This window comes from Fonsecaea nubica (genome assembly GCF_001646965.1).
Source record: "Fonsecaea nubica strain CBS 269.64 chromosome Unknown Scaff42, whole genome shotgun sequence".
NCBI lineage: Eukaryota > Fungi > Ascomycota > Eurotiomycetes > Chaetothyriales > Herpotrichiellaceae > Fonsecaea > Fonsecaea nubica.
This window is the reverse complement of record NW_019173715.1, coordinates 260,460-276,185: the sequence shown is the minus strand read 5'-3', so window position 1 is coordinate 276,185 and position 15,726 is coordinate 260,460. Positions and strand designations below refer to the sequence as shown.

The following is a 15,726-nucleotide window of genomic DNA, read 5'->3' as shown; positions in this document are numbered from 1 at the left end:
GTCTCCCTCCACCATTCCCACCACCACCACCACCACCACCACCACCACCGTCATCAGCAGCAGAAACCATGGTCTATCATCGTACAGCCGCCCGGCGCCTGGCGAGTGTTTACTATTGAAGAGACAACCCCCCCCCTTTCTCTCTGCATCTCATCTCTATACCCCCCGTACCTCTATACGGAGGGACTGATTAGACATATATATATATATACACATTATATATGCCCCGAACTGTGCTTCGTCCATTACCGTTTTCGTTCAGGAAAGGGAGCGAGGCCGCTTTAATCACGCACGTGACGGAGCATCGAAGGGCGCCTGGTCGAGCACGGGAGAGCGTCAAGGAAGCCACGGCAGACCCCGGGGGAGAGCGCCCGAGCACTGGGCGAGCCACAGGGAGCGCTGCCTGATGTCCATCCACAGAAGCCAGTTCGGGCTCAGGGGTGTGAAGTGCCGCTGTCATTATCTCCAACGAATCCCGGAGATTGCGCCCTCGAGTCACCACTAGTGTTGCAAGCATGAAAATCGGATACGCGAGTTTGTTTTCAACGCATTCCCAACCCGTGGACTAAGATCAGGGACGTTCTCGACGAAATCCGAATGCTCAACATCGTGCGGTCAGCAAGATCTGGAAGCCATTGGTGCAGGTCCGTGTTTCTTCCTCCGTTACTATTCGTAAAGTCGAGCAACAACCCCTTATTTGTCTTTCCCGAGTGAGCGTGGCTCGCCCAGATCCAAAAAGGATCAAGGTTCCACGGGTGCCACGGGCGCTTGAGTTCGTTGCGAAGACCTGTCGTCTTGGTACGATTTCGGGGTCCTTCATTAAGCTATACATCCTACCTAGGTTTTTTGAATCACTGATTATATCAAAACATACATCTCACCCGGCATCCTGCGCATGTCATGAAGATGGGAATATCCCAATCCTGAAACTCACTCTTCTACAGTCGTGCGACGTCGCGGTCAACGACTCGGCTGCGATCCGTGACCGACACGAGAAGTCTTGTTCGGTTTACAACAGACCAGCCGTCCGTTGCTTCATCGTGCGGACGTCCACATCTTGCCAGAGCCCGACGCTCACAAGGGTGATGGTGTAGAGACTGGTGGCGGCGATGAGCATGTATCGCTGAGTCTCCGCGTAGCTCCTGTTGATGGCGTCTCTGGTCGGGCTGCCCAGAGGATAGCTGGCTTGGACGGTCAAGTCGCCGTAGATGTTGGCGAAATTTCCTTGCGCGCTGGCCGGGAGATACTTGAGCAGTTTCTTCGGGAAGATGCCGGTCCACATGGCTCCTGCGATGGTCGAACCGATAGCGGAGCCAATGGCGATGACCATGCTCTCGCAGGCCAAGAGGGCGGGGAAGTCGCGCTGCTTAGACACGGCCATCAGCGTCGTCTGCTCCGAGGTTACCAACACACCGCCACCGAAGGCGACGAAGATCTGACACATGACGATGTATCCGATGTCGACGTCGGGTTGGCGGAACTTGATCATCAAACCGACCCCGAGGATGGTGAGTGGGACACCCCAGAAGAGAGAGTAAAGTTTCAGGCGGCCGCTCATGTAGCGCAGGCAAACTCCGTAGACCAGACAGATGAAGCAGCTGCCCATGGTGTAGATGTTGCTGATGTAGGTTGCATGAACGACGGTCTGGTTGAAGAGGACGACGAGGAGCGAATAAAAGTAGTTGTCCCAAATATACCAAGCAGTGTACAGGGAAGCCGCCATGGTGTAGGTGAAGATGACCGTGCGATTCTTTAGCAGCTCCCACGGGACAAAGGTGATGGGAGCGAATTTGGCTTCCCAGACGCCGAAGGCGATGACGAGCAAGCCGCCAAAGATGAGGAAGCAGATGATGATGGGAGATCGCCACGTATCCGGTTGGTAGGAATAGATGTTGAAGGCCAAGAGGAAGAGCGCCAGACCGGTGGCGAGGATGAGGAGACCGATGACATCGAACTCCTTGAGGTAGTGGCGGGTCTTCTGAGCCAGAGTCATGTTCGCGGTGGCCCGTGGAGGGATGAGGCCAGCCTTGCGCGCCTTTTCCTGCGCCATCCAGTGCATGATTCCGAAGGGAGCCATGACGATGGGGACGATGATGCAGAAGATACCGAAGCCCCAGTGATAACCCATGCCGTTGATCACGCTGTCGGCCGCATATCCGTAGACCCAAGTGGTGATGAGGAATGGCGAAGACGAATAGCCGATCATGAAGCCTCGATTCTTCAGTTTAGAAGTATCGGCAATGCACACGGTAATGCTAAAGTCGATGCCATTGTAGCCCATCCAGTAAAAGACCTGAGCCGCACAGTAGGTCTGGACATTTTTGCAGCCGGCCATCATAATCAAGCCCATGGTCATGAAGGCCACGCTTATAGCAAATGCATGTGGTCTGCCCCACACGTTCATGATTTTGGCATATGGGAGCTTCCAGATACCGGCCACCAGGGATGAGATGACGCTCGTCAGGGCGGTCAGCGAGTGCTCTTGAAAGGAGCTCGTCACGTAGGGAGTCAAAGTGTTGATGATGCCGTTTGAGAATGCGAGGAGAAAGGAAATGAGCCAGATGCTGAGCGACATCAGCACACAGGATTCGATCAAAGCACTCGGGTGAGATCTGGACTCACAAAATATACAGGAAAATGATTTCCTTTTTCGACCATGCATAGGTCATGGCCTGCACCGCCTGTACACCATGTTCGGCATTGGTATCGATCTTCTCGACGGACTCATCGTCGGATGTATCAGCGAGCGACGAGGCGGTGTTGTTGCGGACATCCTTTTCGAGGGAATGGTCAGAGGTGGCTCCATGGCCGGCGAGCACGTCTGACCGTGGCTCGGAAGGTTTACTGCCCAGGGCTGCCAAGTAGCCAGGAACCTCCAGCTTACCAGCGAGAGGTTTCATAACGAAGTTCAAGGATTGGGATGGTGGGTGGACGTAGGGAGGTCGTCACAACACAGATTGATAAACCAGATTGATAAACCAGATTGATAAACCAGATTGATAAGATAAAAAGTTCAACAGGGCCAGGGGCGGATCATTTCACCATTATATACACAGGGACAGCATACACCAACCGTAAAAATCCGAGATCGGCGGGGTGTGACTTGCTCGCTTCAAGCAATTTTCCCTTGGGTGGAGGGGGCAGCAATGCAAACCCTGTCGCATGGTGAGGTAGCATCTTGAATAGTCGCAAGTCTAAGAGTCCAGATCAGAGATGCCAAGACCGAATAAAGGGCGACAAGCTTCTATCGGCCAAGCTGATAGCTCGCGGAATGCTGTGAGGTGGGGATCAACAGAGACCGCAGGGATAGGGCAGACCAGGCGTCGACAGCATCTTGTAGGCTGGCGGGGCATCAGATGAAAAATTTCATCTATCTGATCCGCAGCGGACTCGCTATTGGCCCAGTAGCAAAAGCCGAATGCCCTTACACGCGGCCCTCGCAGATTGAATGCGGCTTGGTTCGACGTCCACAGGCCGGTGTCGAGGGTCTCAGCTTGCAACCGATATACTTGTGAGCGTTGCCAGTTCCTAGATGTGGGTTGAATAACTTGATTGATTACAAGGAAATCTATCTAGCGCGCCTGAAACTTTGGTGTGTGCCGCAGGGTAAATTGTTCGGCTAACCTTCCGCATCGGCTTGGGGCAACACTAGAGTCTGTCTGCGTGGCGCCGTGCGGCCAACGGAACAAGGTGGAAGCCGCTCGCTTTACCGAAGAATGAAAATGCTTTCCACACGTGGTACATTAAGGTTTCCACAAGCTAAAATCCTCTAGCCTGGGCCAACATGCTGGGAGGTCAATGGACAAGAGAAGAGATAGTCTGAAGGAGAAGAAAAGAAAAAAAGAAAAAGTGTCGCCCCTGGTCCTGGATGCCCACGACTCGAACAGTCCAACATGTCGAGTTCGGAATGCCGGTGCCAATAGCGTCGTGCTATATTTTTTGCATTGACAACGGTCAAAATCGTAGCTATGACCACCCTGCCAGGATGGGCTGTTGCATCCGCTACTCGGTTCGACGTGATCTTCTCATACCGCGGGCAAAATTAAAAGGGATACCCGCCCTTTCGATAGTCGCTCTACCAAATACACCTGCTTCTCTCTCTCAGGCAAATTTTAACATGATAAGATGCTATTGAGTGAGAGAGTCAAAGAGTATCTAGGTTCAATGCACGCTACTCATTCTCTTATTCATTCATCTCCATTGCAAATAATTCCTAGTCTAGAGCCTCAATCCTCGTAGGTACTTTTCTGCTTCTGCTCACTCAGCAATGTCTTAAAGGCATCGTGATCCCATACCAGGTCTTTACGGCGTTCTATTCGTTAGGTCGTCGTCACTAAAGTATCGAAGTGTCAGAGATCGGCGGCCAAAGAATAGATATGAAGAAGGGTTGTATATCTTAGATAAATACCCTATCGACGGAGACTCAACGCGTGCGCGATTATGCCAACAAAAACGAAAAAGAACGGAATGCCGCGCCTGACGCTACATGGTGATAGGTGTATCTATTCCGTTGCCCCCAGCTGTGTGCAAGACAAGATCATCCATACATACCAGTACGTAACGTCACTGGCCTTACGGTGCCGGTAATTAATGTACTACCGCAGACCCGCAAAACTGGGAACTGACACACGGCTCCATGTAGAAAGTCGCCCCGAGGTTTCTTCAATGGAATGAATCCAGCCATTCGCGATGGACGTTCGGATCCGTGAAGCGAGAGACACGAGGACACAGGAAACAGTCAGGTGTCAGTGTCTGGGGGCTGCCTATCGGAACTCAGAGGGAACCCAACCCAACCCCAGCCCGGTGAGACTGGATCATTGGGCCAACCCTTCCTTGCCGGACCGAGCACCAGATAAAACATCCTTATGCAGGTTTTTTCCCCGCGGGGTTTGAATACCTAGGTATGTATGTATGTGTGCAGGTAGGTACGTAGGTATGTATATCGTGTTACAATTCCGATCGGGGATATACTCTATAGACTCGCATCCCGTGGCCCCCCTGCAGTGCAGCCTGCCTCGCTCATGCCCGGCTACTCAATCGGAGCTGAGCTCTACCTCGTAGCTATGCGTGTATATATACATATACATATGCCGGGTCTCTCTTCCCGCAGTTCTCCTGTCAACACATCCTCGTCCACATCGAGTGATAACCCTTTCAACATCACCGTATGACCGATCCTGGCAATATCTGATCTCGACCTGAGCAGACCAGACCAGACCAGACCAGACCAGACCAGACCAGACCAGAAAATGTGGTGCTCGCAGTCCATCGTCTTCGCCACGACGGGCATCATCGCCGGTGTCCTCGCCCAGAAGAACAGCTCGCTGCTGTGCAAGTCCATCCCGGTCGTCGACACCTTCTTCCTCCCGCGGCCGTTCTCGTCCAATCTCTCAGACAGTTTCGTCCAGACCGACGCGCCAGGTCCCGTCGGTGCCCAGAGCCAGGCGGATCCGTCGTCGCCGTACATCTGCTTCGACGACGAGTTTGCCGCCCTGGTCCAAGGGGAGCCGGTGCTGGCGGTGAATCAGTCCGGCCTCACGGCGTTCGAGGCCGGCGCATGGGCTCCAGAGGGCAACGCCGTGTGTTCTCCTCGGCCATCGGGGTGGCGCAGTTCGGCAGAGTCCAGGTCTTCCATTTGGACAACGGCACGGTCACGACCCCGGCGCTGCACACCACCCAGACGCAGTTGCTCCCGCTGGCGAACCCGAACGGCGGGTACTACTTCAACGGCACCGTGTACTTTGTGCTGGCCGGGTCGCCGGACGCCGGGGGGTCCATCGTCACCATCAACCCGACGACGTTCGAGACCGACGAGATCGTCAACTCGTACTTTGGGCTGCAGTATCCCAGTCTGGACGACATAGCCCTGGTGCCTCCACGCAGTAAGAGTCACCCGCAGTCCTGCGCCGTCAACGGCGAGGTCGAGATGATATTCTCGTGCCTGGACTTCAACGCGTACGGATACCCCTTCCACACACCCGACGTTCCCAACTCTTACTGGAAATTCACCCCGCGCACACAAACCCTGCGCGCCGTACTGGACCGGGCCGACATCCTCTTCCCCAACGGCGTCGCGTTCGACAAGAACTTCACGACCCTGTACGCGTCTGAGACGGCGTACACGGCCACGATCGGGCCGTCAAACTCGAGCACCGGGTTCCCGGGCATCTACAAATACCGCCTCGGCGACGGGTGCACGCCGCACGACAAGGAACTGTTCGCCATGACGCGCGGAGGAGCGCCCGACGGGATCAAGGTCGACGATCGTGGCAGGGTCTGGACCATCGAGGCCGAGGGGCTCGTGGTGAGAAATCCGCAGGGAAAGGTCATTGGCATATTCAACCGGTGGTTCTTCCTGGACGGAGAGTCCGCGGAGCTGAGTATGGGCAACTTTGCCCTCGCTCATGACAAGGTCGTCTTGTTGGCGTTTTCCAAGATCTGGGTCGTCCAGTTGAGCGAGGTTGTATTCTCTGCGGACCGACTCTCCATATGAGGCGATAGACTCTGGTCGATAGGATAGTCAACCGTCAGACTGAGTCGATAGTACCAAAAGGGTTCGGGTGCTAACAGAGTAGTGTTTAATTGCTTATTCTTGTACGTTATAGGGGAGATATAGCGAAAAGACGCGAACGTAGCAGGTTCCTTGCCTGCGTCTCCAATACAAGCTCAGCTCTCCCTTAGGTTCTTTATCGGCCACGCTAGAGATTCAGGAGTAGTTGCTCGGTAGTAGAATTAACCATCTCGTTGGTACTATCCAGCGCGGCCCATAACTCCATGTCAAGTGGCTCATTGAATAGAAAGGGACCAATAGAAGATGGATTATTCTGCCTCTGGTTACACGGTTGACCGAATGCGTCGAATTCAATGGTCGGCGATGTTGCAGCATCGCGCGCAGGGTCGATCGCAGCGTGGTTGGACGACAGGTCAAAAGACCGTGCGATGGTCTCGGCCGCGGCGATAGTCTGCTCCATCCTCTTCAGGCTCGACCTGGCCAGGCGCAGGCCGGCTGTGGTGGTCCTGAGCACGCCCAGGGCCCGTGTGAAAGAAGTCGACGCCTGGACCAGACAGTCGCGGTCGACGTTGTCGTCGAGCAGAACGGCCGCCAGCACCGAGACAGCCTCCAGCAAGTAGATGGCGCACGAGTACCGGTCCAGAGGTTCCGCCACGGGCGAGAAGTAGAACTCGTAGGCGGTGGCGACCGTCTTGTCCGCAATGTCCAGACAAGTCCGGCGATCTCGTCGCCAGAATCTACCCGCGTGGAGCTCCTTCCGACGCATCTGGAGACGGAAGTAATTGGTGCGCTGTGGTTGGAGCCATGCCATGCACCGTTAGACCATTCATCTCCAAGGGATTTGTGATAGGGTCAAAGCGCAGAAGTACTTACCAGAAACAAGATTCTTGCTCGTCGAGATATCCGACGAAGAGATCCCTGGAGGTACTGCTGCCGTTGCTGCTGCGATGCTGCCGCCGACGCCGCCACCTGAGATCTCCTCCCCAGGGAAAGATAGTCTGGCAGTCGGTCGAGAATGTTTTGGAGTTTGGCGTCGATGGCCATGACCTTATCTTCGTCGACGGGCCTTTTGGCGTTGGGACAGAGCATGCAATCCCAGATCTCGGTGCTCAGGCGTGTTGCTTGGACCGTGCTGTGGAGGTAGTCTGAAAACGCCTGGACCTCGTCAAGATACTGCATCTCCACTCTCTGGTCGTCGTCGTCAGAGGCGCAAGGCGGGATCTGGATATTGATGTCGCTATCACAGATCAGGTAAGGCAGTCGCAGTCCTCTGGCAAAGGCGATGTTCTTCTCGAGGCAGTACGTGGTCCAAAACACCCTCTGGCGCATGTGAGCCTCAAATGGGCTCAACGGTTTGCCGTTCTTGGGCTGATCGTGGAGCCCGACCAGGTAACACAGCTGGACGGCCTGGCCCACGACATCGTATGCCATGTTGAATTTCTCGGCATAGGTCAAATAAATCGCCTTCATGGTGCATGCTTGGATCGTTGCGGTATTGCCCACTCCCATCGCAGTGGCATGGTCCAGCAGATGAGAGGCCTTCAGAAATCTGGTCCATCCCGGGGTGCTATCGTCGTGGCCACTCGAGTGAAAGTCTTCCAGGATGGACAGAACAGCGATGGACAGATGGAGTATTGCCATTCCCCACAAGTCGTCGGCATTTGGCTGATCCAGATCGCGCTTTTGAACAAAGTCGCCAAATTGCGCCAGCGTCTGTGCCTCGTCCAGGCACGGATCTATTCATGCCAGCTCGCCGCCCAAACCAGATGGGAATCTCGGTCGCGATATACGCACAGTGAAGGCTTGAGAAGTCAAAGAACCGCTGGACCTTTGCCCTCACAGATGGCACGTCCTCCAAATATCCCGGCTGTTCAGAGCAAAGCTGAAGATCGTCTTTGCAACATTCTGGAAATCTACAGTCATCGACAAAAGGGCACCCCAAGGACTTTGAGTCAGCTTGACGAGCTGAATGTCTGTTGTCTTTCATTTTTGGATGTGGTTTGCTCCCGGGGGAAATATTCCTTGCTGCCGATGGCGATAACGGCAGCTGGGTAGCATGTATAAATGGATTCCATGTCGATAACGTTTCGTCAGCAACCCGCTGGTCTGGGCCCAGTGGTTCAGCCAACCCTGTCGACCCTGTATAGTCACTGGTAGCAGAAGGCGATGACTCTCCAAGGCCATGCTCCTGCCCAAACACTGCCACGTCGTGTCGATGAGCCTGTTCAGTAGCGAAATACCCCTCGAGTCTCGAAATCCTTGCAAGGATATCAAACCTTGTGAATAGGCCACGGTGATTGTAGAGAAAGAGAGAGAAAAAGCGTCTGATCTGTGAAAGGGAGTCGAGCTTCTTTCTCTCTTTCCCTCTCTGCCACCTGGGGGACCCTGGCAAGCTCCGACATGGCCCTTCAGAGCCGAGATCTGGGGCCCCCAGGTTCTTAGTTCCCAGAAGACTTTCTTAGCATTCAGCCTTGGTGAGTGATAGTTCTCTTCGCCTCCACAACTGCATGTTCTATTGGTGCTTCGGGATCACCTTCGGAATTTCGCTGGTCCCGAAATTCCTTGAACATACAAATTCAAGGGCGAGCCGCTGTCCTCGGTTGGTAGGAAGGTTTAGACGTTGGATTGACTCCATTCCAGATTCATGCTGCCCGTACGCTTGAAGCTTTCATGCTGATCACCCCTCTGGCGGTCCGGCCAGAGTTGCTCATACTAATTGCTTTGGGAGACGGGCTCTGAACCTGTTGGAATGGTCATTCTGAGCCTGGATATCGACATGACGCATGGATTCTCGCAGTTCAAGGGTTGTGATGTAGTGAACATTCTATGAATAGACGCGGGCGCATTCGAATGCTCAGTTTGTGAATCGAATGCCTCTGTTGCGCTGATGCCCAGCGGACATATCATATAGAACTTGACATTCACTGACACTAGATGGTCCAGAAGAGGATTGTCGTTTCCGTCGAACTCCTCTATCAATCAGAAAGCGACCGCTGGAACATTGAGCATCTGCGTTCTGTTCCAGAGATCTATGCCATTCTACCGCCGTCGATCTTATATTCCGCTCCAGTGACAAAGCGACTCTCATCACTGAGCAAGAAGCCTATGAGTGCGGCAATTTCTTCAGGTTCTGCTTCTCGCTGCAGTGCTGATGGGTTCGCGGAGAAGGTGACTCCCGACAAGGACTGGTGCACTGAGTCCATCATGGGGGTGCGGACGCGTCCTCTGTATTCAGGTTTTTAACGGTTAGAAGTCGAGACCGAACATAAAGGAACTCTAGAGTCTTACGGGCAGGTACAGTTCACTCTGACCTCCCTTGCACCCATCTCGCGCTGCGCACCTGGTCAACGCCAGAACGCCGGCTTTGCTCACGCAGTATGCCGGGTAGTTGGGATGCCCGTAGAGGCCTGCAACACTGGACGCGTTCACAATGCTGCCTCCGTTCGAGATGACCTTTTGCTGTGCACGGAGACAGTAAAACACTCCGGATAAGTTGATATCGAGCACGGAATGCCAGTTTGTATCAGAAAGCGTCGAAATGCCGTCAATGGTCCGGCTGAATACGCCAGCGAGGTTGGCCGCGCCGTCCAGTCGACCAAAGGCTGTGATGATCGCTCCGACCCAGTCTTCCACGTCCTGATTCTTAGAGACATCGAGTGCGTATGTGTGAAGCTTGACTCCCGGTGTTTGTGCTGTGATCAAGTCTCTTGCTTGTTGCAGGGCTTCATCACGGATATCTGCGAGGGCGAGAGCGGCTCCTTCTTTGGCCAGATAGTGCGCTGTGGCCAGACCGATTCCTGAACCAGCTCCCGTTATAGCAATGACTTTATCTTGAAATCTGTTTCGGCTATCCATTGCACAGTGTAGAGAGGGAGGAGCCCTTGCCTTTCATAGACTCAAGGCCAGATAAGCACTCGCGAATGCATAGATCAGAGGCACTTGGCGCTCTGATGAATTTTTAAAGGATGCAACAATAGAGGCTAGGAAAACGGAAGTGGATTGGTAGATCGGAGGATTGCAGAGGAACGAGGAATTCGGCACTTTTCCGGTTCCCGGATTTCCGAAATCCTGGCGCTCAGAGGTGAGAGGCCTTTGTACATTCTGCCCTTCTTAAGCGTTCGGAGATTATTAACCCTCTTATTCACACCATCGGCGGCGTGGGCACATAAATAAATGTCCATGGGTGGACTCCTCTCTGCGCCGATCTGTGAATTCGTGTGCACGCAGAGATATATCATATAGTCTCACAAAAAGGCTGACGAGGACCATGAAATTCAATCCCACCTTCAACCTGTTTTCTCTTCAACATCTGTCGCCAATCTTGGAGCGTCGTATTCTCTTGCTTTTGCCTCGTGAAGTTCTGTCTGTCCACGATCGTGCAACCTTCGCACCACCTCCCCCGTCAGGAGGTGGTCAATATTCTTGATGAAGACAGAGGCAACCATCCCACAAACACCGAATGCGATGGTCATCACGAAAACGATCTTCAAGGCCCCGGAGAACGCGTCTTTCTGTGCAGTGGAGAGCGCAGCACCAACTCGAGCATTGAATCCCGGTACTGTCTGTAGGGCATCTGCACCTTGAGTGAGGGCCGTGAACAGTGCGGGTAAGGATGAAGCTGGAAGTCCGGCTGCTGTAACGGCCTTGGGGATAAGTTTTGTACCGAGTGCAGTATTTCTGCTTGAGAGAACAGACCCATACATGGCGACGGCGATCGAACCGACGGCGACCTGATGGCACCTTGAGTTCCTATCGCCATCCCAATGTCTTCGGGTTGGACGGTGAAAGTGATGGAGGTGATGGGAATCATTTCCACACAGCCGCAGGCGATTGTTCCCAGGGTGACAAGGACCATGCTCCGGTCCTTAGAATGTTGGGTTGTCGAAGCGAGCGAGCCGATCAAGGCTGTCACCACAGTCGTGAAAAACATGAGTTGATAGCGGATTCTTCCAATGCGTGCAAATATAGCACAGCAGACTATGTCGCCCAGGGTGTTGCCACCTACGAATGCCATGGTAAGCCAGCCCTGGTAGATAAGGTCATCTGTCCACAGGGCCGCAGTCGCTGTGGGCCAAACAATATTGAGGGGATAGTATAGCATTCCTCCGACACAGGCAATCACCGTCAGCAGCATGAACTGAGTGTTCTTGAGGAGCCACAGGGGAACAAACGGGTCGGATGGGACGTATGATTCATATACCACGAAGGCGACCAAGAGTAAAAATCCGATGATAATGGTCGAAATAACAGCAGCAGACTTCCAGGGATAGATGTTTCCGCCCCAGTTGATACCCAGGAGGAAAAGGACCATACCCGCGAGGAAGAGCGTGATACCACCAAAGTCGAGTGTCATGACTTTCTCCTTCAGTGTCCTATTCATATGCAACATTTTAAATGTTGGAGGTCGGTAGAACAGGAAAAAAAAGTAATATGGCGACGCCCTGCATGATGATGGTTAGGTAGTAATTCCACCGCCACCTTGCTGCGGTACTGACAATCAGGGCTTTGGCGATGACTGGACCGAATGCTGCACCAGGGATTGAAAAAACCATGATAAAGCCGTTGACCAGTCCTCGTGCCTTGCAAGGGACTAGCTCTGGTAATATACAGCCGTAAGAGAACTGAGCTGCACCGCCGAGACCAATGAAGACATTCGAGACGATCAAGGCCGAAATCGATTGAGCTGTACAGGCGACGATAGAACCAACGAGAACAAGGGCGGTTGAATAGATGACAAACCATCTGCGTCCAAATATATCCGAGAGCCGTCCGAAGAGAAGATAACCAGTCGCCAGAGTGAGAGTGTAAGCCAGCGGAATCCAAAGGTAGCTGTCGCTTGGTCCAAGCTCTTCATTCATGGTAGCGAGGCTGTTAGAAGCAAGGACCCAGCCGAAATATGCCGCTTGCACACTCAATGCTTGGGCCTGTGGCAGCGCCTTAGTGTCAGGCACGCAATGCCTAGGTATTATACACCACATACCAGGACAGTGCCCAAGAATGTTGGAGACCTGAAATATCCAGGTTGTACACTGGCCCCAAGGGCCTCCTCAGCTAGCACATCGCCATGCGCTGTTACCTTGAAGTCTTCGGTGTGAATCGGTGGTTCAGGCTTAGGGACGGCCTTTTCATCTGCGTGAGGTGTTGCTGCTTCCATCGTGGAAATAGAGTGGACGAATATCTTCTTGAAGGGGATGCTTGTACGTCTTCCGTCGTGCTTCAGACGGAATATGGAGATAGATATACCTGTCTGGTCGTCGCTAGTCCTTGACTGGGACCTCGATACTCCGGATCGTGCGCCTCAACCCTTATTGGTAGGATAGTTCCGAAGCTGAAGCTTTTGGGCGCCCCCCCGTCGTAACCCGGATATTCATAGCAAGGTAGCCTATTCCATGGACAGGACTTACTCCATTACGAGGGGAATTCTGCGATAGGACTACAAGGAATAGATGAGGCACCGGAGAAGCTATGATAATCTTGAGCGCATAAGAACGGAAATCCCGGTTGTGTCATGAGATTGGATCGAAAGCATACGCCAGGTCCTCGACATTCTGTGCTTGGCAATCTTTAAGGATTTGTGTGTCGATTGCAGAGACGCTAAGCGTTATTGATCAGGAACTCGATCAGCTGCCGTATATATCGCCACAATTATCTCGATCAAGGTGTTGTCTTACCCAGAGGGTGTCGAAACGACAATTCAGTTGTCATATGCCTCTCCCGCATACTGGAACCTTCTGATCACCGCCTTGACTGTGGCAGTCTGTCCACCGGGGACGGTATGGTAGATGCGTGATTCCCAATGACAAAGGTAAAGTCAGAGATCCACTCGTGAGAGCTCGCGGCGGGCTTGTTGTCCCAGAAGGCCACCTCGGCTTCAGCACGATGATGTGCTTAGCAGCGAGCAGCCAAGGATGAGTATTGCTCCTCAGCGTGGCTAGTTCGATGTTCGGCGCCCTCTCCATTGTTGGCTGGTGAGGCGGTGGTAAGTCGACACTGAGAGACGCTGGAGCCCTTCATCAAAGTAATACTTGTCTAGCCGTAGGACCTTTCACGGAATTTCCTTCTTCAACCACGGATCTTCGAGCAGTTCGGTGGCTCCCTTTCTCTCCTCGGGCACCCATCTAAGCATGGATCTCACGAATGTGAGAAACCTTTGTTTGTTTTCACCACTCAGGCCGTTTTCTGACTCTTCAAGCGAGTGTGATGGGATATCGACCCCTCCGGCTCCCTTCCAGCGGCCTGGAATGTGTTAGGCTCATCTGTGAACGATCGATAGTGTAAATATACCGACCTTGCTCATCAAAGACCTTCTGTGTGACTTGGCTTCGTTGCAGGTACTCAAGAGGCGGGAAGCCCAGATAACCGACCATTTCCGCGATATGGTGGGTTGCTGATGATTCTCCATTCTCGTCCAGAGCATGGAATAAGTGTCGGTCTTCGAACAGATCCCATATCTATGACACAAGACTTAGCCAGGAATGTAGCTAAAGGGTTTGGAGGTGACAATTCATTTACCATAACAGCAACATTCCAAATATCAACGCTCGAGTTCCACGTCATATTGAATAACACTTCAGGAGCACGATATAACTCGGGCTGAATGAGTCCTCCATGGAACTCCCCAATTCGAGCTTCTCCAAAGTCACACAGGACCGGCTGGCCCCACAGGCCAGTCTTCGGAAGACCCAGCTGGCGAGAGCCATAGATTGTGCGGACGTCATCAATCACTTTGGTGGGCGATGGGTCTTGACTTTCTTCGTCTTCAAAGTCCGAGAGCAAGGACTTATCGCCAATTGTCAGCATAACGTTTGATAGATTGATATCTAATTCGTATTATCAGTCAAAGACGGAGAGGTTCATAACCCTCAGTAAATTTACCTGCGTGCATCACCCTGGCTTCATCATGTAGGAAAGACAGGGCACGGAACAAATTAACTAGAGTCCACTTCAAAATCTGCTCATTGAGACGATGTGATGGATTCTGAAGCTGCAGTTCTTGAATAGTCATGTGCATCGGAGGGTGGACGAGGCACAAGTGTTGACCAGCAGGGCCGTTGATGGCGAATGTTTCGAGTAATCCGCGGATATAAGCTTGACCACCGTGGTGCGAGTTGAGAACGCTGACGTGCTCGTAAAACTGGAGTTCTCGGTAAAGACGGGTAGATTGGGCACTTTCTCGAGTGCAGACTTTGACGGCTGCAAATCCAGGATCGCTGTTCGAACCATCAGCAGAGGTGCCGCAGGACTGAAGGAGCACCATACTCCAAATTTCGACAAAGCCAGGTCGTAGAGTATGCCCCATACCCAAGCTTGCCCACCACTTTGTACCTAGAATCGAGTGTCTCACCGATCTGCACCGGATAAAACTGATCTGGGCTGTACCACGGAAGTCGTTCCTCTTCAAAAGGTTGCGTGACGTTAATTCTGGTGGATTGGGCGCTGGCAAATCTTCTCTGGCAAACCCAACTTATGTGGACGAGCTGACGTGCCCGCCAGATTGGTTTCAACATCGATTGAGTGTATCAGATTTCGCTTGCGGTACTGTGGTAGCATGCTCCCATGCTACACTTGGGGGCAAGGGCCCTACGTCAAGGGGAGGAAAGCATGGTAGACAACATGAGACCACATTTGATGGTTATCAAGGGCTGTTGTGACAGTATATTCGTGTGTCCTTGTATGAAGGACTGTCCAACGCGCCGCATTGACCACGATTGGGACCAGATACAGGTCACAAGGCTAGGAGACATCAAAGAAAGTGAGGCTGAGGACTTTGTGTAGTCCTGAGTAGCACGTGAGTAGTCAGCTGGTGCCTGGAGGTAATTTACCACTTTACCTAATTTGGATATGCCGAGACGCCAGCAAGGCGGCATTTATGAGGCCTTGGCATGTTTGTCATGATGTCAACTTCTGTCAATCTTTCTCAATCCCTGGGAAGTCGGAGCCTGTGTAGCCAGTCCCATGTGCCTTTTGTTTCAAGGTCATCCTCTCCTTCGCTTCACTCGACTAGACTGTGTTGTTGCACACCGGGCATTGATGATAAAGTTTCAAGTCCTAGCCCTCTGAGCTCCGGGTGTCAGGATCAGTCCCACACCACATTGATCGCAAACGCGATGCAATTCATCCTTCCGCCGTCACTGTCAAACGATTCCGTCTACACGACGAATCGATAAGTCCCTTTTGCTGGCTCGTGTGGAAGCGAGGCAATAAGCGCACAAGGA

The 15,726-nt window shown here is 52.9% G+C and overlaps 5 protein-coding genes across 5 annotated transcripts; 1 reads left to right on the top strand and 4 right to left on the bottom strand.

Annotated features, from left to right (window-relative positions):
• Nucleotides 1–1,009: 1,009 nt before the first annotated feature.
• AYO20_06639 (MFS transporter, SIT family, siderophore-iron:H+ symporter) lies at nucleotides 1,010–2,900 on the bottom strand (the record flags this gene model as incomplete). The annotated part of the gene is made up of 2 exons (XM_022644928.1): nucleotides 1,010–2,564; nucleotides 2,623–2,900. 2 exons carry the CDS (start codon nucleotides 2,898–2,900, stop codon nucleotides 1,010–1,012), a joined length of 1,833 nt encoding a protein of 610 aa, XP_022499196.1.
• Nucleotides 2,901–5,249: 2,349 nt separating this feature from the next.
• Nucleotides 5,250–6,493, top strand: AYO20_06638 (hypothetical protein; the record flags this gene model as incomplete). Its single annotated transcript, XM_022644927.1, has 2 exons — nucleotides 5,250–5,579; nucleotides 5,627–6,493. 2 exons carry the CDS (start codon nucleotides 5,250–5,252, stop codon nucleotides 6,491–6,493), a joined length of 1,197 nt encoding a protein of 398 aa, XP_022499195.1.
• Nucleotides 6,494–6,698: 205 nt separating this feature from the next.
• Nucleotides 6,699–10,366, bottom strand: AYO20_06637 (hypothetical protein; the record flags this gene model as incomplete). Its single annotated transcript, XM_022644926.1, has 5 exons — nucleotides 6,699–7,277; nucleotides 7,385–8,247; nucleotides 8,306–8,416; nucleotides 9,555–9,736; nucleotides 9,852–10,366. The coding sequence occupies 5 exons, from the start codon at nucleotides 10,364–10,366 to the stop codon at nucleotides 6,699–6,701; spliced, it is 2,250 nt and encodes a 749-aa protein (XP_022499194.1).
• Nucleotides 10,367–10,797: 431 nt separating this feature from the next.
• On the bottom strand, nucleotides 10,798–12,665 carry AYO20_06636 (hypothetical protein; the record flags this gene model as incomplete). Its single annotated transcript, XM_022644925.1, has 4 exons — nucleotides 10,798–11,154; nucleotides 11,232–11,883; nucleotides 11,990–12,435; nucleotides 12,492–12,665. The coding sequence occupies 4 exons, from the start codon at nucleotides 12,663–12,665 to the stop codon at nucleotides 10,798–10,800; spliced, it is 1,629 nt and encodes a 542-aa protein (XP_022499193.1).
• Nucleotides 12,666–13,556: 891 nt separating this feature from the next.
• On the bottom strand, nucleotides 13,557–14,768 carry AYO20_06635 (hypothetical protein; the record flags this gene model as incomplete). The annotated part of the gene is made up of 4 exons (XM_022644924.1): nucleotides 13,557–13,747; nucleotides 13,800–13,962; nucleotides 14,024–14,331; nucleotides 14,387–14,768. 4 exons carry the CDS (start codon nucleotides 14,766–14,768, stop codon nucleotides 13,557–13,559), a joined length of 1,044 nt encoding a protein of 347 aa, XP_022499192.1.
• Between the last annotated feature and the right edge of the window lie 958 nt (nucleotides 14,769–15,726).